Genomic DNA, 23,483 nt, shown 5'->3' with positions numbered 1-23,483 from the left:
GCAGTCTGACACTCTGACCACTGAGCAACCATTGCCAGGGCTCTCTTTCTAAATAGCTGTATAGTACTGTTTTGTGTATGTACCACAGTTTATTCAACTGTGCTTTCCAGTAATATTTGAGTTATAATCTTGATGAATAATTTTGTTGCATATGTATTTTTAAATAGTTGGGGGTGTATCTTTGGGGAAAATTCCTTGAAGTGGAATTCCTGGGTGGAAGATTAAGCACATATGTATTTTTGTTAGATATTATTAAATTTTTCTTTATAGAGGTTGCAATACAGTAAGTACTCCATGTTGTTGATAGGTTCTGTGACCTTAAGTGAAACTATATAACTAAATCAATTTCACCATAGGATAATTGATATAAACAAGAGTTAAATTCCCATGGCATCTAGTCATTGTTAAAACAAAATGACCTTATTCAAGGACCTGCAGTATTTTTTATTTATAACAGTGAAGTATAAGAGTACATTTCCCCCACAGCTTTGCCAACAGTTTTGAAATTCAAAATTCAAGCTTTTGAATTTTTGCCAGTCTCATAAGAGAATAGTATTTTAATGTAGCTTTACTTTTCTTGATAGTCTTTTCTATTTTTTTGTTCTCTATTTTCCATTAACTTAAGCTGTCAGTCCTCTGATTTAATCATTTCCCTTCCCCAGACACAGTCTTGTGCTTTTATTTTCTTACTTTGAAAATTTGGGTGAATATTGTTTGTCTACAGAACTGCTAGCATTTCTACCTGAACACCTGTTCGATTCCTTTCAGTGTTTCTCCTGTTTCATTTTGCAATGCTTTTCTATTTTAGACATCTGAAGCATGGAGTGTGATTTGAAGCTAATTAAAAAGACATAATTTCCCCAGAGTGTTAGAATTTTGTTAACCTATTGACATTTGATATATGATATAGCACCTCAGTAATAGTTAAGACTATTTTGCTAATCATATATAATAAAAGCCTAATATGCAAATTGTCCTCTTGACTGGGAGTTTGACCCGGGCACGGGGCCTGCGGCGGCAGGGGGAAGGGAGGCCCCCCTGGCTGGCGGCGACAGGCAGCCAGGGCAAGGGAGGCACCCTGGCCGGCAGCCAGCAGCCTCTAGGGACCCTACCTGTGCATGAATTTTGTGCACTGGGCCTCTAGTCTCTAATAATATTTTTGTAGTTGGAGCCATCATTACAGAGTTTTCTTTTTCTTCTTTCCATAGAACATTCCTGATGTAGATGAAGAAGGCTATAGTATAAAACCAGAAGCAAATCAGAATGATATCCTTTTAACATCTGGATATTTTTAATGGCATATAAGTAGACAGTCAAAATAATCTACTTAATAAACAGTCTTCAAATTTTTAATTATAATAAAATGACTCCATATTCTTCATTTGACATGTTTTTATTAACAAAAGTTAGTTGTTATATTTCTGTTAAAGTCTATCTTATCTCAAAGGTTTTTGTTACTTTTTTAAATATGTAAACAACTGGTTATGCATTAAGACAATTTAAAAACTAATTTTTTTAACTGATACTCACATACCAAAGAGAACCATTTCTACTCATCTAGTGATTCTGATTCTGAAGATGAAGAACCAAAGAAGTATCGGATAGAAATTAAACCTATGCATCCAAATAACTCACATCATACAATGGCTTCCTTGGATGAATTAAAAGTATCTATAGGAAATATAACACTCTCTCCAGCAATATCTGTAAGTAAGAAAATGAGCAAGTTTATACTTAAATAGAAGTCTTTCTTTTTTAATACCTTGTCTACCTGCATTTGGTTAATTTTAGGAATAATAAAAAGTAAGACATCATTTGGCAGTATTTAAGCATGTTGGATGAGGAAATACTTAATGTATATATTTTTTCTTTTTATTCAGCTTTATTGAGGAATATAGTCTATAATTTTTATACAGTCAAATGAACTGAGTTTGGCTTCCTTTTGAAAGTGTATTACAAAGGAAGCAAAAATGTAGAAAATCCACTATTTCTGCCATTTGTTTTATTTTATAAATACTGCTGTATGTCTCAGGCAGAATTTTGTGAACTAGCAGTATTAATCTTTTCCTCATCGAATTTTAAAGTTTTTGTCCATGTTTTGTGAACTTTATGTAGAAGGGAATTTTGTAAAAATGAATTTAAAGATTAAACGATCTCTTTGCATTTTTTTGTCTGTCACTGTAACATTTGTTTTCTATACTTTTCATAGAAGAAAAGGGAAAGAATTTTTTTTTAAAAAAGAATTTTTCGTTATAATGATTAATTTCTCAGTTCTAAGATATCATAACTTAATAGCTTTTGAGGGAGAAAAAAAATATAATACATCTTTCCATTGATGTCTTACTCTAAATTTAAAAATGTTAAACTATGGGGGGGAAGCATGTGTTGTTTTTTTAGTATATTTGTAGTTATTCATAATTGATTTTAATCTGTTCATCTTGATAATAGAGAATAAAAGTTCTCACTATTTCATTTTGTTATTTAATTATATATTTTAAGTAGTCTGTATGCATTCATTTGGATAAAAGTTTTTTCTCCCTCATTCACTTTTAGAATTTAATTTTAGAACCTTTTTTCCCAACAAAAAAGATTTCTGAAGTGAAGTTTTATTCTACCATTACTAGTGAACATTAAGATTAATGCCAAGGTTAAATTATGATATATATCTGAAGTAGAAAGTGTGAAACCATTCAACATTTTTTAAAATATATTTTTATTGATTTCAGAGAGGAAGGGAGAGGGAGAGAGAGAGATAGAAACATCAATGATGAGAGAGAATCATTGATCAGCTGCCTCCTGCACGCCCCACACTGGGGATCGAGCCTGCAACGTAGGCATATGCCCTTGACCAGAATTGAAGCCGGGACCCTTCAGTCTGTAGGCCAACGCTCTATCTACTGAGCCAAACCGGCTAGAGCAACTATTAAAAATTTTTATTCTGTAAGAGCATAACTGATTTAAAATACATATGTAAATAAATCAAATAAAAGCCTAGAGAAATATGTATCAAAATGTTAAGCATCTATCACTGAGTTGTGAGTTCATTGATGTTTTAATTTACTCCTTTGTGCTCTTCTTTCTTTTATATCTGTTAAAAAACAGTGAGCACATTAATTTCATTCTCAGAAAATAATAATCATAAAGTTTTTAATTATTAATATGGTTTGTGAAAAGAAGATATTGTGAGTATATTTTTTTGCCCAGTTTGCTTATTTAGCCTAAGTATTTCCCTCTACCCCCCAAACAGTGTATGTGTTTTAAATTGTATAGGTTTCAAGTATGCTTCAGAAAGGAATAGACAAATTATTAGAGTTGGAAAATAGGATTTTTAAATTCTAAAATGATTCTTTTTTTTTCTTTCCATGTACTACTAGAGACACAGCCCAGTAAGTGCAAGATTTTATGTTTTTATCTATTGACTTTAAAAAAAAGCACAGCACCATTGTAATGTTTGAACATTGATTTTCAAAATGTGTTAAATTTTTTAAATTAGCAAGTCATAAGTTGTTTTAGATATTTAGTCTAATATTTAAAAATATTTTATTGAATGTTAAAAGTACATGTATTATTTTTTTACTACAAAACAAAAACTACTGAAAGTTTTTCTGTATATCTTTTTATGTAAATACAGTTTACAATTGAGCAGATATACTAAAAACAACTTAAAATTTAGGTTCCCAGAATTAACATTTTACGAAATATTTCATTGCCAAATTAAATTATTTATTTAATGGCACTTGGTTTTTTCGTTTCTGTTTTAGGTGCAGATGAATCGGAATTCGTCTAGTAAGTTTGACATTTTAAGTTGGTTATTTTATTTCTATTAAAATTTATCAGGCAATTTACTAAGCTTGTAGCCTTATAGCCTTATATATGTAGTTACAGAAATAGTCCTTTCTCATCATGAGCCTTCACAACAGACTAAGAGGATACTTATTTTATAACAGAAGACAATTTATCTCTTTTAGCTTTGAGACATGTCATAAACATTAATACCTGACTACAATGTAATTTTATATATATATATATAATTGATTTCAGAGAGGAAGGGAGAGAGATGGAGAGATAGAAACATCAATGATGAGAGAGAATCATTGATTGACTCCTTGCACGTCCCCTACTGGGGGTGGATTGAGCCCGCAACCAGGGCATGTGCCCTTGGCTAGAATCGAACCTGGGACCCTTTAGTCTTCAGGCCAACACTCTATCCACTAAGCCAAACCAACTAGGGCAATGTTTTTTAGAAATCAGCAAAGCTAGAGAGTAGCTTATGATTAAAAATGTTAAACTGTTTAATTGGTATAACACTCCCTCTTGAGTTGGAAGGCCTTTATGAGTAATCTGTAGTTTTACCTATTTTTAAGTCAGATCACAATTGCAATTTCTATTACATGGTTTTTAGGATAGCACTTTATATTAAAAACATTTTGGGGGTGTTAATACCTTGTGCAGAATCATGCATAAAAATAAGGATTGTGGGGAAGAGTTTGGGCAGCACAATCAAAAGCTATGCAATTTTGTAAACAATGCTTAATCAGCATCAATCCTAATAAAAATTCTAGCTCAATTAAAAATACCCACTAAATTTATAATAAATACTAAACAAAAAGTAGGATTTTTTTTAAAAAAAATGGTAACTTGATGATAGGGGATTTGAAGAAAATGACGATAAAAGGAAACTATCGACTTACAAAGATGAAGGCAGTTTGCAAAAAGATGGAGAACAGCAGCACAATAAGCACTTTGAGGCAAAACAAACTCTAAACTGAGCCAAATGGGAGAAGGTGGCGTGAATGGCATCACCTACAGTGAGGTGTTCCTCATGGTTTGTTGCAGTTACACATGTTGATATAGTTTGTAATTTTCAGCTATTGCTTAATGATGCAAAACATTGAGGTGCACTGAAGGTTTCTTATGAACCAACATGACTTTTGCATTACTGATGCCTTTCCCCTATGTATTAGTTCCTTATGAAATGATTCATGTTACAAAGGTAGCAAAACTAACTGTCTTATAGAGATTTTTGCTCTAGATTGTTATACAAATTTTAATTTTTAAAAATAGGATGTTTTTCAAGAGTTGGTAACTACTTTTGGCCAGTAAAATAATCACTAATGATATTCTTAGAATTTGAAAAATGCTTTCATGATCCATCAATTAAAATTCTTGAGTGATACTTACATAAGTATTTAACATTTGTTCTAATTTTTAAAGTTGCAGCCCATATTTTTCTTTTCAACGGCCATTTTATTTTAATAAATACGAGAAATCAGTTGATTTGACTTGTCATTTTTTATGAAAGATATTAGAAGAAATAAAGATTTAGCAGAAACTCTAAATCTTATTATTTTAATATTCTTTACAGTAGAAAACTTGTTAAAGGTTTATTTTTTCTTTTTCTAATTGTTTATATTTGTTATTAATTCCAGAATTTTTAAATTGTTTATTGTAATGAGATAATTTTTTATAGGTGAAGAGTTAACAAAATCAAAATCATCTGCTTCATCCAATGAGTAAGTCCCATGTTTAAATTTTTTAAAAAAATCTTTATTTTTTTAGAGCAATTTTAGGTTCACAGCAAAATTGAGTGAAAGGTACAGAGTTTTTGCATATACTCTGCCCCCTCATATGCTCAGCTTCCCCCATCAGTGTAGCACATTTGTTATAATAATGAACCTACATTGACACATCATTATTACCCAAAGTCCATGGTTTACACTAAAGTTTACTCTTGGTTATACATCCTGCAAGTTTTGACAAATGGATGATAATATGTCCACCATTGTAGTAGTAGTCAGAATAGTATGACTGCCCTAAAAGTCCTCTATTTCCTCCACCTTTTTATTCTTTCCTCCCCACTACCTTTAAAGTATCCTTTGTCCTGTTTTCTAGAATTTTATTATCTCTTCAGTTTTAATTCCAGTAGAGTGTTATGAATTACCCTGTTTCCTAAGCTGTCAGATGCCATGTAGAGTTTTTCATTGTTTTAATTATTTCTCATTTGACAGTATTTTTTATAATGTAAAAAATCCATTCAACTGTATTTTGCCTTGATGGCTTTATTGCTTCTAAATAATTGATAGTATTCCAAGTTCATACATACCTGTATTTCAACTAGTTATTCTCATGAAAAATTTCTTACTTTTTCCCTTCAATTTTGGCTGTGACCTTGTAAAACAGACTGTATACTGCATGAGCTTCAAAGTGAGGAAGTGTCTCAAGTTGAAAAAGGAGAGGCTAGAAGGAATGTTGCCAGCTGTTAAAAAGAAAAAATAATTTAAGCCAATGTGGCATGGGTCTTTTTTCACTTCTGTATCTATCAATAAGAATACATTGTTTTAATGTTTTTTGCATGATTAAAAGTTAAATAATAAATGTATAGTTTAAAATTATACTTTTCAAGCTAAGCACTAGTTTTATAAGTTTTTAAACTATGTTTTTAGGAATCATATGCAATTGTAATTCTAGGCTTTATCGTGCAAGATGTAGTGTGTCCATGTAGGTGCATGTTGAGATACAAGATATGTGGCTATAGATCATTGTAACGTTTTTATTATGTAGTGGACATGTTTTCTAAGATTTTAAAAGATATTTAAGAAAATGGCAGTTTGCTGCATTAAAATATTGTTTTTATGGGGATTACTCTCTTTTTTTACACTTTAAATACATACAATTTTAATGTCAAGTGTACCTCAATAAAGCTGGAAAAAATTTAAAAAGGAGATAGTGGCTAAGGTGGGCTGCTTCAAGACTAGAGGCTATCCTATCCTATATATAATAAAAGGCTAATATGCAAATCGACCGAATGGCGGAACAACCGGTCGCTATGATGTGCACTGACCACCAGGGGTAGATGCTCAAAGCTGGAGCTTCCTCCTGGTGGTCAGTGTGCTCCCACAGGGGGGGCACGACTCAGCCAGAAGCCAGGCTCATGGCTGGTGAGCACAGTGGGGAATGGGCCTAAGCTGTCAGTCGGAGATCCCCCGAGGGCTCCCAGACTGCGAGAGGGCGCAGGCTGGGCTGAGGGGACCCCCCACCCCCGAGTGCCTGAATTTCATGCACCAGGCTTCTAGTATTTATATAAAAGTTTGTATTAAAGTAAGGAGCCAGGTGTTGAATCCAGAGAGTAACCAGTACAGTGCATTGATTCCAAGAGGTCAGTGGAAGAAAACTTTGGTTATGCAGCACATAGGTTTTTGAAACTAGAATGTTGATTTCCTTGATGATTTTGTCATTGGCTTGGTTATGTCTCAGAAAGGCAGGTCTGCCCCAGATATTTCACCAGACTGCTTTAGTGTCTCAGGCAGTGGCTTGTCCAAGGAGAAACCCTGCCCTTGCATGATCTGCAGTGATAAGATCTTTGAAGTTTATATCAAGTGTTGGGTTTACTTAATGTACATGAGCAATACTTTTTAAAAAACACTTTCCTCTTTTTCTTTGAAAATAAAGTATGATCTTACAAAATTTCTAATTTCATATCACTTAAGACCTGGCATTGTAGAATTAAGTAGCTGTGTGTCCTTAAGCAGCTTGTTTAGAGACTCCATGCTGCTTTTTTCATTTGTAAAGCTGAAATCATCATATCCATTCTGACAGCCCCTAAGATTGTTAAGAGTATAACAAGGTGTGATTGGTGGGGATTAATCTTCTATCTCTTCCTATCATCTTCACACAATAGATCCTGCTTATAATGGTTAACAAATTGGTTTATTACATTTTCTAAGTTTCTTCACATATTCTAGTGGCAGAACATTCAACTTTTTAATCATATATGTTGAACTATTATAATTCTGCAAAATGATAGTGACTAAATTTTATATTAATAAAATATTCCTTTATTAAAATCTTTATTTTAAAAATATTATGGTAGGAAAGGAACCAGTGATTTACTTGCTTGGGATCCCCTGTTTGGTGGACTTTCTCTTGATTCATCTTCAGCTTCACTAACTTCATCATCATCAGGTAAATATATATATACATACATATATATTTTAAACTGAGGAATTCAGTAGTTTTTCTAATTGATTTATTCATTATGTATCGTTATACTTAATGATCAAAAATGTTTTAACTTGTCCTCAGATCATATTGCCACATAAAAGTGACTTTATACTGGTTTTGTTAACTTAAAGAGCCTATGGCTTAAACCATAAAAATTTAACATATAAATGGGAAAAAACCTGTTGTTTATTTGTAGGCATCAAATAATCTTATTGCTTATAGATAAAATTCAACTGTATAGATATGCATAAATGTAAACCAGTGTTTTCTTGATGGACATTTACATTAGATCTAATTTTCTAATATTATGAACATTCATGAATATAACAAGTTTTGTGCACATGTCTCATAATATCCTTATAATTTTTCAATATAAGATCTATGAGTTACAAGGTATGCTCATTAATACTTATTGCCAAACTGCTTTCCAGAAAGGTTTTAGCAATTCCCACATCTGAAAGGACTTGATGAGTGCTTTTTAATTGTTTTGGCAAGAATATGTTAAGTTTCTCTTTTCTTCAAAATATAAAATCCCATTTGCCAATACTCAAAGCAGGCATCAAAAAACGCATCCTATATAATAAAAGCCTAACTAAGTGTCCGGTCGTCCATTCAACCAATCAAATCGCAGTATGCTAATGATATGCTAAGGCCACTCAACCGCTCACTATGGCGTGCACTGACCACCAGGGGGCAGACGCTCCCCCGGGAGGTTAGCTTGCTGCTGGGGTCTGGCCAATCGGAACAGAACAAGATAGGCTGGACACGCCCTGGAGCCCTCCTGCGATTCCTCTCCGGCTGGCCAACCTCCCGCGTCCCTACCCGGCCCCGATCATGCACCAGTGGGGTCCCTCGGCCTGGCTTGTGCCCTCTCGAAATCCGGGACCCCTCGGGGGATGTTGGAGAGCTGGTTTTGGCCTGATCCTGCAGGCCAGGCTGAGGGACCCCCCTGGTGCACAAATTCATGCACCAGGCCTCTAGTGTTTAATAAAATCACAGCTTGTTCAAAGCAAGGAAATAAAATTTCTCTAAGTTGATCTTCAATCTTCTCTAGGATTTTAGAAATGCCATACATATAGTATTGGGGGTTAAGGGAGTGCTGGAACGGTGGGAAAGAACTTAAATCAATTGAGATTCTGCTATCTCACTCTGCTAGGAGTTACATATGTGTTATTTCACTTCATTAACTGCTGCATGAAGTTTTTATTCCCATTTTATAATATTAGGAACTTCTCTAAGATTATATAACTAGGAAATGATGAAGCATAGATTCAGACCTGGGTCTTACAAATTCTAAAGTCTTCTGCACTCTGGCATTATTAACAAAACAATAAGCCTTGTTGAAATATTTTACTATTGATAATAAAACATCTTACTATTAACAATAAAACAAGCACTAGTATTTAAAATTAGACTGTTTAGAAATGAATATTTATTTATTTAAAAAAACATTTTTGTTGATTTCAGAGAGGGAAAGATAGAAACATCAGTGATGAGAATCATTGATCAGCTGACTCCTGCATGCCCCCTACTGGGGATTGAGCCCACAACCGCATCCGGGCATGTGCCCTGACCTGAACTCTTGGTTCTTGGGTTGATATTGGCTTAACCTACTGAGCTAGACAGGCCAGGCTAGAAACTAATATTTTAAAATAAATTTTTAGATTGTGTTATTAGGCAACCTGAACCTGAAACAATTTGGAATTTGAAGGGAAAGTGATCTGTACCTAATATTTGTAAAACAGCAAGAGATAGTCAATAGAGAGTTGAACATACTCTGAAGTGTCATTATATCCTTTCTGAATGGGCATTTGTTACTAATTAGTTTTCTAAAAATAACCTTATTAATAGCTTGTATAAGGAAACTAAAATCGTACAGGAAAAACTGAAGTTGTCGTTAGGTCTCTTTTTTGGTTAGTGATAATGTCAGAATGGTGTTTTGTATTTAGAATGAAGAGGGTCCTACGCAGTGTTTTTCAATTTTTTAAATATTCTTTTATAAATTATTTTTTCAAATTTTTAATAAAAACCTTTACATTGGTATCCCAGAGGCTTTAGTTATGTATGTAACTCTGCCCTTTGTTTCTCACAATTTTCTTTAGCAGTCTCTTCATTTTCAAAAAAAGCTCTTTCCTCTTGCTACCTGTCTAAAGAATGTTTTGCCCCTATCACTTTCAATTTCAGATAAAAAGGTATCATTTGATATTTAGTAGCTAGGATATGATAAAGCACTTAATAACCTTTGATTAGTTTTAAAATTAACTTTGGTATTTTAACCTTCCTATATAGTCTGAAAAATAATGTCACAAATTACTTTGCCCTTCAAAGAATATTAGTGATATTGATAGAGATAATTATTGTTTCACAGTAATTAACAGCACCACCAGAGAGCACATATAAGTTTCCTTTTGCTTCATGGTCACAAAGTCAGTGATTTCCTTTATTGATGAAGTTGTTACAAGTTCATCTCTCCAGTGTAGCTCAGACAGCATTCCAGAGATTGCATTGGAAAGCTGAACATCCCTTTGGGTTTCCTGATGCTTTGGATGAGAGATCTTCCAACACCCGCATCTCTGAGGATCAAAGTGGCCCTTGCCATAATGTCACATGTCCTGAAAATTACTGACAGAAGAAGCTAACAGTGTTGCTGATTTTTCTTTTGCATCTTCATCATTGCTTCTTGAGTCTAGATTAGTATTTTCTTTATTTACGTAAAGAATGGTATGGGAAACATGCCTTGTCTATTCTCTTTAGGCATTATCAGAGGGTAGGTTAGCTCCTATCTGCTGTTACTATCCTTATTTACAGGCCACTTCTTATTTCTTCATATACTGTGTCTAATATGGGTATTTCTTGGAAGTGAGCTTCACCATCAACATCACCACTACTCCTACCAAAAATCCACAATTAAGACTCGTAATCTTGTAAACAATTATAGTAATCTCCTTCAAAGGCTTCTGGAAGCAGTATCTAATTGGCATATGCAGGTAGATTCATTTATAATTAATGATTCACTTATAAACAGTTGTTAGTTTTATTGGCTTTCCTCAAACAGCAATTTTTGATTATTTGAAGAAGCTGAACTTAACACTTCTAGGCTTAGTTCTGAGTCAGTCGGAATGCCATTTGGAGAAGCAAATGATTAGTCAATAATGAAGTTTCAGATGTAAATGTCTCTTATGTTAGCCTCTCACACTTTTGAAATAACTTGAGTATTGGCCAGTGCTGGTTTCATTAATAATGAACATGTCTTTAAAGCAAATGTGTCATAGCACAGGGAAGAGATACGGTCTCAGGTTAGTGCACATTTCTTCCAGTGTATAGCTTAAAGTAGGAGTGCAGCATGAAAGAACTGCTGCTGACTGGAAAAAGGCAGCAGCCTTAGAAACTAACTTGATTTCTTACCAGCTTTCTACTGTTTTTCTTCAAGCAACCTAAAAGATGCCTATATATGTTATCCCTTCATATGATATGATTAGATAGCCCCATCGCATTTACTCTCTGTCCTGTGTCAACTACCTTTTTTTCCTTAGGTTGCTTCCTACCACCTCCATGTTCTTCCCCTATTCCTCCACTGCTGACCAAGGGCCTCAGCTTTACCTGTTGTTTCCCCATGTATCCTTAGACCATTTCACATATTTTTAACTTTACACATCTGTAAACTTATAAAACTTACTGAAATATATTTCTTCCCATCCATATTATATTCTCCAGTTTCTGAATTATGTTACTTTTGATGATGTATACTTGAATTCCATTCATTAATTTCTACCATGATGAGTTATTTTTAATTAGGAATATGGAGGTTAGTATTTGATTTATAAAATTGCAAAATTTGCAACTGGCGTTAAAAAACAGTAAACATTAAATTTATATAGGATTTAGGGAAGGTTAGATTATTTTCAATACTTAACAAAAATGAATTAGAATGATTTAGGGTAATTTTATTTTATTTATTTTTAAATATATTGTTATTGATTTTAAAGAGGAAGGGAGAGGGAGAGAAAGATAGAAACATCAGTGATGAGAGAAAATCATTGATCAGCTGCCTCCTGCACACCCCCTACTGGGGACTGAACCTGCATGTGCCCTTGATCGGAATCGAACCCAGGACCCTTCAGTCCGCAGGCTAACACTCTATCCATTGAGCCAAACTGGCTAGGGCAATTTTTAAAATAAAGATAAATTTAATACTTTTATCACTTTTATCACAAAAAATGTTACAATGTGGTTCAATTTAAAAGTCAAATTACAGTTTTAAAGGTAAGTGTTTGATTTAGAGTTCATGTTCCTATTTTGAAGGTGTTGTTTCAAAGGCTTGGTCTTTCATTACTATCTGTAAAGTAGGTGTATGGGCAATAAACTAAAGAACTTAGACCTTAAATTGTTTGTTTACATCAGCTAATAACTATATAAATAATTGAAACAGGAATATAACTTATGTGTGTCAGTTTTCTTGAAAATTTAATGATTTTTTTCCAGGAATAATATTGGTAGTTTCAAAAAGAGTGTATTTCATTGATAGGCTCTCAGTATTTCACCAAATATCTTAAAACAAAACAAAAAACTCTTTAAAAATGAACTTTGAATCCTAACAGTTCTCTATAATAGAATGTCTTTTTATGTCAGGATTGCGACATACTAATAATTTTCTTCAAATTTTCTTTTCCCCCCACCAGCCAGGCCTACAACTCCTCTTTCTGTAGGCACCATTGTCCCACCTCCAAGGCCTGCTTCCAGACCAAAGCTTACTTCAGGCAAACTCAGTGGGATTAATGAAATAGTATGTACTCAGGTGTTTCTCTTTTTTAAAAAACTATAACTGTTTTGATTTAAGATGCAAATGATATCTTTCTTTATGCCCACTTTACAGTTAAATGCTTGGAATTTTCTACTGGAGTTTTCAAAGTATAGAAGGGTTTTCCCAAACAACAGTTCCTTCATTCCCCCATCTTACCTCATTATCAGACCTGTGGAGCAAGACATTGTTTAAGACAAAAAAGATTTTCTGAGAAAGTTGGCACATTATAACAATACTATTCAGTACCCATTGTTTCACAGCTGAGAAGCAGTTTTTATATAATTCTTGGTTCTTAGGCCTTAGAAGTATATTGCCAGGAAAGTCCTGGAGGGCATCTAGTTCAGCTTTCTTTATTTTGTATAAAAGGATACTAATTCACATCACTTAATTGACTTCTTTATATTAAATACATACTGCTGTAAAAGAAGAAAAGGAAAAAAAGCATTGGTTATCAAAAGTTGTCAGATAGTGAAAGAAATTTTATGGGGTCTAGTCAGAGTGAGGCTCTCCCAAATCAGTCTTTTTGCCTCTGATCTAATTGCCAGATTTAATTTCTGAAAGTCAAGCTTAATCTTTTTCTCCTGATATACATATCCAGTGTTTCATGTGATTGAATATTTTAGCTGCATGTACAAGGCTTTTGATGAACTGCCTGCATTACCAGACGAACTGTCCAACTTTCTCTTCTTTGCAGCCTGTGTTCCAGCCACTTAAAACTTTCCACTGTTTCCCAAACACATCATGCTCTTTTATACATCCATGTCTTATTATGCCACCTGTATCTGAAATGCCCCTCAGTTTTCTTTTAGATCCTGTTAAATATCACCATGTAGATAAAACCCTCTTTGATCATTACTTCTCCCCCACTGAATTTAATCATTCTCTTCCTTATACTCATATTTTGCTTATGTTTCTCTTAGTGCACAAATCACATTGTATTTCTCTCCCTCCCCCTAATGAGCCATACTTTCTTTGTGTGTGCCCTCGTTACTGGACTGTGCCATATTTAATTTCATATCCTTAATACTTTGCATAATGCCTGGCCTATTACAAAATATTTCATGACTAAATGAAAAGGCTTGAGCACCAAGCATTGAAATGGTGACATCTTTCTTTTACAACCCTATTCCCAATGAACAGACTTAGTGGAAGTGAAATGAAGGACTAAATATCAGCTGCTAAGGAGATGGTATTATTTAAGTAATACAAAAATTGTTACATCTTAATAACATGGATGTTTTCCTGCTTACAAAAGCAGTGCCTGATCATGTAAAATTTGGAAAATGAGAAAACACAAAGAACAAAAAATTCCTTCTATATTTACCACTCAAAAGAATAACTGCTGTTCATATATATATATATATATATATATATATATATATATATATATGCTTTCGTAATTTTTTGAATGCATAGGTACTTAAATATTCAGAGGTAGTAAAATATAGTTGTTAAAAGCACAACTTTATCAGCCATTAACTACCTGAGCAACAGTAGGTAGGTTATTTATTTGGAATCTGTTTCACTATTGGTAAAATGAGTATAATGATAATAGGTTGTTGTGATACTATATGTAAAACACCTAAGAACATTGTCAAGTGCAAATAATTGCTCAAAAAGTTATGAGTAGTATGTGTATATTTTTCTTCACTTGAAAATATTTTGGGAATTCTATATCACGAATTATATAGAATTAAAGTGGTAGAATTCTTTGTTAAGTAATCTTAATGTTCTTAAGTCTATTAAATAAGTAAAAGACTTCAGTAGTTGAATCCTTCACTCTCTGCCTCGGCCTTGAGAGCTTTCTAGAAACCACTCTCTAAGGGACCCAGGGAGCGCCATTTGAACTGGCTACATAGCATAAATGCTCTATCTTAGACACTACTGCCAGCAGTACATTTCCAAAAAAATTTTAGGAATTTGACATTTAGTTTATTTCCAAGTTTCCATGATAAACAGTGTCTTAATGAATGTCCTTATGTTTACTTCTTTGCAGACATTATTTCATTAAAAATTTAAAAAGTGAAATCCATGAAGTAAATGGAATGCACATTTTTAAGACTCTTGATGATTGTTGCTGTATTGCCCATTTGAAAGGTTATGCTGATTTGAATTCTCTCCAGTTGTACATTGGAGTGCCTATTATCTTGCATGCTTGTATGTGCACTTTTGTCAGAAGGTCTATAACACTTCCCCACGCCCCTTCAGAGAGCCCTCATTGATCTAGAGCAGTGGTTCTCAAAGTGTGGTCCCAAGACCAGCCGCAGCATTAGCATCTCTTGGGAACTTGTTAGAAATTCACTTTCTCTGGCTTCACCCCAGACAAATCAGAAATTCTGGGGAGTGGCCTAGCAATTGTGTTTTCATAAGCTCTCCAAGTGATTCTGATGCATGCTAATGTTTGAGAAGCAGTGCTGTCCAATAAAAATATAATGCAAGCATATATAATTTCAGATGTTCTAGTAGCCACATAAATAAGTAAAAACATTAAAATGTTTTTATTTCATATAAAAATATCAATTTAACATGTAATCAATATAAAAGTTATTGAGTGTTTACATTCTTTTTGTGAATGTACTAAGTCTTCAAATCCCATTATGTATTTTATAGTTGCAACTCATCTCAAATTTGGACTTGCCAAATTTAAGTGCTAGACAGTGATGCTCTAAAACAAGCAAAAACCACTTGAGCTGTTTTTGCCTTTTCTTAAAAACTTGTAGTAAAAGGCACATTCTAAATTATAGAATTGCAGCCACATTATAGAGGCCATGTTGCCACAGGAGAATTGTCCCTCACAGTAGTTGATTTTCAAGACTTTCCTAACCGTGTTAGTTTCACATCAACTGTTGAATTTAATATTTTATTTGGCCTCAATACCTTGCAGTACCCCAGTCTGAATACAAAATACTAAGATTTTAAGAATAGTTAAGTGGGGGTTTACTAATTGTAAAACACTGGTCAGTACTTTCTAATTTTCATGAAAATTATATCTGTAAATTTATATTCATGGAATGAAGAGTTGACTAATTTTAGTGTATGAATTTTTATAGGGTTTGTTTTTCTTTTACCTTTTTTATTTTTTTAATAATGTTTTATTTTTCTATTAGAGTTGAGGTACAGTATAGTTTCAGGTGCATAACCCAGTGATTGGACATTTATATAACTTACAAAGTGATCATCCTGATAAATCTAGTACCATCTAACACCATACATGTAGTCAATTAGAATATTATTGACTGTATTTCCTATACTGTACGTTACATCCCCATGACTATTCTGTACCTGCTAATTTGTACTTTTTTTTTTCTATTCTGATTGTTGAAAGTATTACCTATGTCTCCATTATCCTCCATTGTCCTCTCCAAGCCTATCCCCTGCCTTTTGTTTATCAAATTCCTCAAATAACTAAGGACAGAAACAGCGTCTTGTTCACTGCTTCGTATCTAGTAACTAATCCATGGCCTGATACATAGTAGGCACTACATAAATATTGTATTTGCTTAATTCTTTTATAAACAGGAAAACGTTATTTTTAAGTAAGCTAAATATGCCTTATTTTAAAAAGTGGTAACACCTCAGGAAGTATTGCTAATGTAGTATTGGAACAATTAGGAATTTGGGAGGGAAAAATTCATTTACCCTGGTAAAAGATAAATGAATTAGAACCATGTTTTTATATTTGTTTTTATGTTAAACTAGAAAAGTGGGAAGACAGTAAAATTAAGATTTTCTCAAACCTCTGTATGGTGGTAACTTTCTCAATGAGGAAGTGTTAAAACGAATTATAAAGGAAAATGTGGAGATTTGTAAAAACTAAAAATAAAGGGCAAACTAAAAATAAAGGGCAAACAATGGGTTAGTGAAAGCTCAGGTTAATACTAAGTCCTCCCAAAACTAAAGCAGACAGTGCTAATATATACAACTCATAAAAGTGGAAATGCCAATTTTTTTAAATCTATCAAATTGGCTAAAAGGTAAATTATTTTCTTCTCCTAAGGCCTATCTATTCATTGTTGGCAAGGGTGCAGGGAAATATTTTTTTGTATTTATAAAGTGGTAAAGTCAGTAAACCTTTTGGGAAGCAGTTTGGCAGTAAGTGTGAAAAGCCTTCATACTGTTTAGTCATTTGACTTCTGAGATTCTATCTTAAGCATACTTTTTGAAATACAGAAAATGTTTTATGTACAAAGATTCTCTTGACAGCATTATTTTAAAATAACCTTTTCAGCTTTTAATACAGCCTCAAAAAATATTTGATCTATGCATCTCTAATTTTGAGTTACAAGAAATTCACATTATAAATTTGTTTTAAGTATATTAAAATGAAATATACCTGATACCTAATAATATTTTCCTGATAATGGAGGAATTGTCTTACCATTTTGATAAATAACTCTTTGTTTTTAAGCCCAGGCCATTCAGCCCACCTGTAACTTCCAATACCAGCCCACCTCCTGCTGCTCCTTTAGCCCGGGCAGAAAGTTCTTCCTCTATCTCATCTTCTGCGTCATTGAGTGCTGCCAATACTCCCACAGTAGGTAAGGGATTATCATGGATTACATGTGAGAGCTGGCATCCAAAGTATGATCAGACTGAGGGTTTGTTGTTGTTTGTTTAATGGGCTGGTGATGACTTTAACGTTAGAAATTTGGGTTTCCTGGAAACACACCTGGCATCAAACTAGTCACATTTTTCTTTTCTTATTCATAGTTTATGTTATCTAAATAGGAGAATTTTAACCATGGTTAACACTGTTAATGCATCAAATTTACCTAAAACGAATACAAAATAACACTGAATATAAACTGTAATTGAAAAAAAAAAAGCAAATTTATAAACTAACCAATATAAATACTGTAGTTGATGGCAAAATATAATGTAGCCCTTTCTACTGTGAATTGATACTTGCATTCTTAAGGAAGTTTGTATTTTAAAAACAATTCAATGAAAAAAAGGTGGGGGGGAGTTTATGTTTGCAATGAATAATTTTTTTCTACAAGAATTTAAATTACAAAGATTTAAAAGTAGGTATTAGGGCATAGCCATACAAACCTAAACCTCACTGAATAAATTCAGTAGTACATTTAAATGTTGCTCAAGAGTGTTTTATTATACCTTTATCCAATTTTTCCTGCAAATTCTTATTACCTTTCTCACCCACTGTTAGTACAATAAACAAAGCATAAAGCCACTTAAACACAGGAGCTGTATTTTGGGAGTAACAACTTCTCATCAAAGTTATAATTGTCCTTATTGCTGCTGCTTCTAAGTAATAATGGGTTTATCCTCGATAATGTATATCACTGATTTATACTAACTGAACATAATTCAGTAGTGCTCAAAGTGTGGTCCTTGGACCTGCAGCATCTGTCTGCATCACTTGGAAACTTAATAGAAACTAAAGGCCCAGTGCACGGATTCGTGCACCGGTGGGTTCCCTCAGCCTGGCCTGCGCCCTCTCGCAATCCAGGACCCCTTGGGGGATGTAGTAGTGCACAAAGCGGCAGGCCAGGGAAGAACCCGATCCCGGCTCTGCTGTGCCTGCTGCCACAGCTTGGTAGCACTGCTGTGGAGGCGGGAGAGGCTCACGTCTCCGCAGCTGCGTCACCAGCCCTCAGCCCGGCGTCTAGCACCCATCAATCAGCTGAACGGCACTCCCACACACTGACCACCAGGGGCAGCTCCTGCGTTGAGCGTCTTCCCCCTGGTGGTCAGTGCATGTCATAGCGGCCAGTCAAATGGTCGTTTGGTCGCTTAGGCTTTTATATATATAATCTTTTAAATCAGAAATGCTGAGAGTAGCGCTAGCAGTCCTTGAACAGGCCTTCCAAATAATTCTGATGTATGCTAAGTATGAGAATCACAGCCCTAAGTAAGCTGATTTAAATATGTCTAAGTAGATTTTCAAAACACAGGAGAAGTGCCTTTGTGTCTGTGGCCATTGTAAAAATGGCATAAGTAATATAGGCTAAAATGAGATAAAAAATGATTCTAAATGTCTGAACATGATGTTAACTATCTTACTTCATATACCTTTGTGAACATAGCATTTTCCCATCTTTTAACTTTATGTAAACACAATATGTCTAATAAGTTTGTCTTTGCTATAACAGCAATTTCTTACATTTTTTTGTATATGTGGTTTTGTTAATTTGTTACTGCAGACTCTACATTTTAGTCATAAAATACATAGATGAGGGTCCTATTAGAAATCAGGCAGGTGGCCTGTACCAAAATTAGTTTTAGTTCTTTTCCATTATCCCTAGATTATTCAGAAGGTTTTCTCTTTGTGATGGAAACGTTAATTTTGATTGAGTTGGTACATAGTTTATAGTTTGATTCAGTGTGGCCAGTAGAACCACAAGTAGGTAAGTGACTGTGATGATGCAGGCAGGATATGTGTGGATTTTGTATGACAAAGGTTCTTTAAGGTCTACCTAAAAATTATCTTTATTATGATGCTTATTCAATTCTTTGCTTAGATACAAATTTTTGATACTTATTGTTTCTTGAAAGTATTTTCTTGCGATATTTTGTTTTATTTAAATATGATAGAAGATGATAATTTGATTGGGACACTCTCTGAAATTGAAAAGCACTGTGAAACTTCACAAGGTATTGTATCAAAAGCAAATGTATATGTTAACTAATGATCCTAAAGTGTATCTAAAAATACTTTGTTATCTAAAGTTTTCTTTTCCAGCATTGTATGGTGTCTCAGAAATCAAGAATAACTCTTAAGATTTAACTATCTCAATTTTGTACTAATAATGTTCAGTTGCTATACAGGATCTATTGATATCAAATCCCCAATGATAAAAACACAATATCCATCTCCCTGTTCTCTCAAAATTGAGAAATATCAATAGGTCTTAACTCTAAAGCTATTGGAACCACAGAAAAATTACAAAAGAAGCAGAAAGAATATGTCAGTTTTAAGGCATTGTTTTCCCATGCCTCCTCAGTAAAGTGTCTGGCACATGTTAGTGGCTAGTAAAATACCTAGTGTGATTTTGTGAGTAAATTTTTATATTATTGGATTTTTAATTTTCATCTGGAATTTTAAGTTGTCTTGTTTGGGTGGGGAGTTACTTTTCCTAGTGACATAGAAGCAGCAGTTCTTGCCAGCTATTTTTCTCACTGAAGAACTTTCTAAGTCAAAATGCCTTCAAATTCTTGAATATCACAAAATCTTCCTGGCCTCTAAAGCTAAGAAAAGATCTTTCTTACTATTTGTAGGATCTCAGGTTTAGTTGTGAGGCAGAGAAAGCCAGTACTGATTTTTGTCAGAATTGATTCTCGCCCTTGCTGGTTTATCTCACTGAATACAGCCTTGGCCCACAGACTGAAGGGTCCCAGGTTCAAGTCTGGTCAAGGGCACATACCCTGTACCTTGGTTGCAGGCTCAATCCCCGGCTCCAGTTTGGCCTGTGCAGTGTGCAACTAATCGATGTGTGTCTCATAGTGATGTTTCTCTCTGTCTCTCCCCATCTTTTCCACTCTCTAAAATTCAATGGAAAAATATCCTCGGGTAAGGATTAACAACAACAACAAAGTCACTCAGTCTTTCACTTAGGTTATCACCTCTGAAATGAAAAATAACTGATGGCTATTAACATTGTGCAACATTTGTATAACAAAAGTGTACATTCAAATTTCAGAGCTATATGTTGACCTAGGTTACTCATTTTTTAAATAAGAATTAATTATAATTATTTTATTGACTTTTACAAATTGCATCACTTTTATAAATTGTATCACATTACATATTAAATGAAGGATAAATGGGAAGAGGACATTAGTAAGGAAAAAATAACCACAGTGCACTATTTGGTGCGATTTTTTCTATTATGAAGTAAACCAGATACTTAGTTTACATTTTTAAAAAACTTGAACAAATGCATAGATTTAACTTTGTTTACATTTTATTATGCTTTTAAAACACTGTGCTTCATTATGATTTTATTCTAAAGGTATCTGAACTTTATGTCAGGAAAGTTATAAAAATGTTATTAGTTACATTTATCAAGACAAAGTAATGTGGGAATATAATACAAGTATTAGAGAAAGAAGAGGTAAAAGAAAATAATAATAAAAAAATCCAGTTTAATGCCCTGATGTATATGATGGGTAGAACCTGAAAGAATTTAGTATCTGAATGATTTTGAAGCCATATTTTAGTAATTTTAGTTCTTCAGATAAAGGACTTTACCTTCTGACATTCTTTAACCCAACCCTTCTGTGTCTTGACATTTAAAAGAAAAAGTCATTGTGACATGTTTTCCTAATTTTTTTTTTGTCCTTTGTATTACTTTATGCTATATTTTTAATCCCCAGTTTTTACTTGGGGCATATTTGAAACCAGTAATGGAGTCATTTGTGACAAGCTAACATTGTGAATATATCTGTCTTGGTATTTAATAAATATTTTTCGGCAGGATTTAACAAATGAATTGTCTGTATTCTAGGTGTGTCACGAGGTCCCAGCCCTGTCAGCCTTGGAAATCAGGACACCTTACCTGTGGCAGTCGCCCTTACAGAATCTGTTAATGCCTACTTTAAAGGAGCAGATCCCACCAAGTTAGTTTTAAAAAGATACAAATATATGTTTGTGTGCTGGGTGGACGAGTGAGATGGTCAATTTTAAGAGTTATATTTGAATCTGTGTAAGTTAGGGTTTTCTATTTGTTTTACCTGTTTTTTTGCTATCAAATATAATCATTTAAGGATTGTCTTTCAAATTGAAAAGTCACTATAATCAGCAGTAGTGATTTTTCCCTCAATTAATATTCTTGCCCAGGCTTTATGACCAGTATGACACATCTGTTGCTTTACATATCTGTAGAGCAGGATGATGTTTTATTTTTTTTTTTATTTTTTATTTTAAATATATTTTTATTGATTTTTTACAGAGAGGAAGGGAGAGGGATAGAGAGTTAGAAACATCGATGAGAGAGAAACATCGATCAGCTGCCTCCTGCACATCTCCTACTGGGGATGTGCCCGCAACCCAGGTACATGCCCTTGACCGGAATTGAACCTGGGACCTTTCAGTCCGCAGGCTGACGCTCTATCCACTGAGCCAAACCGGTTTCGGCAGGATGATGTTTTAGATGGGGATAGACTATGAATCTTGGCCTAATATATATCTTTTGTGAAAGTCTGACATTTGCAAGAGAGCCCTAGAATGCATGTTTAATATCTGAGACCTTATTTTAAGAAAATGATATTTGGGTGAATGACCATCTCTACTTTTCATGGAACATTATTCATTCAACCTACATTCATTCATTAAATATTTGAGCACCTATTATGCATAAAACTGTTACAAGTTTGCATTATCATGTGAGAAACAGTTTCTTTGAATATTAGTTTTCTCTCAAAATAATGCAAGCTTAGGAGAGAAGAACTAAAGTATCCTCAGCACAGACAGTTTTACACATAGTAGGCACTCAAATACTAGTATTTGATGACTGAATATATATGGAATAAATAATGTTATATTAGGGGTATTGATACATGCTATGAAGAAAAATAAACCAGGGTAAGGGGTTGGACAGTTACAATAGATGGCTACTATTTTAGATAGAATGGTCAACGAAACCCTTTTAAACAAATGTTTGAAAGACATTGAGGAGTAAGCCATGCAGGTATTGGAAGGAAGAGCATTCCAGTGAGTGTAAGGGACTGAGGTAAAAGCATGCTTGGCATATTTAAGAAACAGCAAGGAGAGCCATGTCATTGAGTAGAAGCAAGCAAGGAGGAGAGTAGTCAAAGATAAATCCATAGAGGGACCAGTTTAGGTTATGCATGATAGATGGTAATGAGTTTAGAATTTATTTTACCTTCTTTTTAAAAAAATTTTTTTATTGATTTCAGAGAGGAAGGGACAGGGAGAGAGAGAGAAAGAAACATCAATAATGAGAATCATTGATCGGCTGCCTCCCTCATACCCCCTAATGGGGATTGAGCCCATAACCCAGGCATCTGCCCTGACTGGGAATTGAACCGTGACCTCCTGTTCATAGGTCAATGCTCAACCACTGAGCCATACCAGCCGAACTGGGATTTATTTTGAGTGAGGTGGAAAGCCAGTGGAGGCTTTTAAGCAGAGGAGTAATGAGGTTAATGTTTTTGAAGGAGCCAGAGTAGATGCAGAGAGAGAGTTAACCATAGAAGTTCAGGTGAGATGATGGTGGCTTCTATATATGAGTATTAGTAGATGAGATGCTGAACAGAAATAAGATTCTGAATATATTTTAAAAACAGAGTTGTCAAGATTTAATGAGTGAGTAGACTGCTAAGTTTGAAGTACTAAGACAACTTAGTGGAGATACTAAGTTGATAGTCAAATGCATGATTCTGGAGTTCAGGGCATAGATGTTAGAGATAAAATGTCTAGTTGTCATTAATTTGTATATAATACTTAAAACCAGGGGCCTTAGACAGTAGAGAAGATATCTGATGAGAACTAAGTCCTGGTACCCTCCAGTGTTTAGAAAACAGGATGAGAATGATCCATCAAAGGAATTAGAGATAGCATGCAACAAGAGAGGTGAGGAAAGAACCAGTAGAGCAGTGTCCCAGAAATTAAGTGAATAAACCCTTTCATGAAGGACGGTTGTGAAGCTATATCTGATGCCACTAACAGGTCAAGAAACATTGACCATTGACAATTTGG

At 34.1% G+C, this 23,483-nt stretch overlaps 1 protein-coding gene across 3 annotated transcripts in view; it reads left to right on the top strand.

The window, feature by feature from the left end:
• The window catches only part of FCHO2 (FCH domain only 2), a 113,113-nt gene that overhangs the window by 76,225 nt on the left and 13,405 nt on the right, over positions 1 to 23,483 (top strand). For 2 of the 3 annotated variants that reach the window (XM_023750868.1, XM_014451807.2), the window contains 10 exons: positions 1,209 to 1,266; positions 1,531 to 1,706; positions 3,375 to 3,386; positions 3,762 to 3,786; positions 5,471 to 5,513; positions 7,871 to 7,962; positions 12,681 to 12,784; positions 17,211 to 17,340; positions 19,358 to 19,417; positions 21,271 to 21,382. In XM_023750868.1, the coding sequence (XP_023606636.1) occupies positions 1,209 to 1,266; positions 1,531 to 1,706; positions 3,375 to 3,386; positions 3,762 to 3,786; positions 5,471 to 5,513; positions 7,871 to 7,962; positions 12,681 to 12,784; positions 17,211 to 17,340; positions 19,358 to 19,417; positions 21,271 to 21,382 (812 nt within the window). The remainder of the gene's footprint in view (positions 1 to 1,208; positions 1,267 to 1,530; positions 1,707 to 3,374; positions 3,387 to 3,761; positions 3,787 to 5,470; positions 5,514 to 7,870; positions 7,963 to 12,680; positions 12,785 to 17,210; positions 17,341 to 19,357; positions 19,418 to 21,270; positions 21,383 to 23,483) is intronic. The other variant, XM_006081340.3, reaches the window with a different exon arrangement.

Source organism: Myotis lucifugus, unplaced genomic scaffold (assembly GCF_000147115.1).
Source record: "Myotis lucifugus unplaced genomic scaffold, Myoluc2.0 scaffold_0, whole genome shotgun sequence".
Classification (NCBI taxonomy): Eukaryota; Metazoa; Chordata; class Mammalia; order Chiroptera; family Vespertilionidae; genus Myotis; species Myotis lucifugus.
The sequence above is the reverse complement of the archived record's forward strand: the minus strand, read 5'-3'. Positions and strand labels throughout refer to the sequence as shown.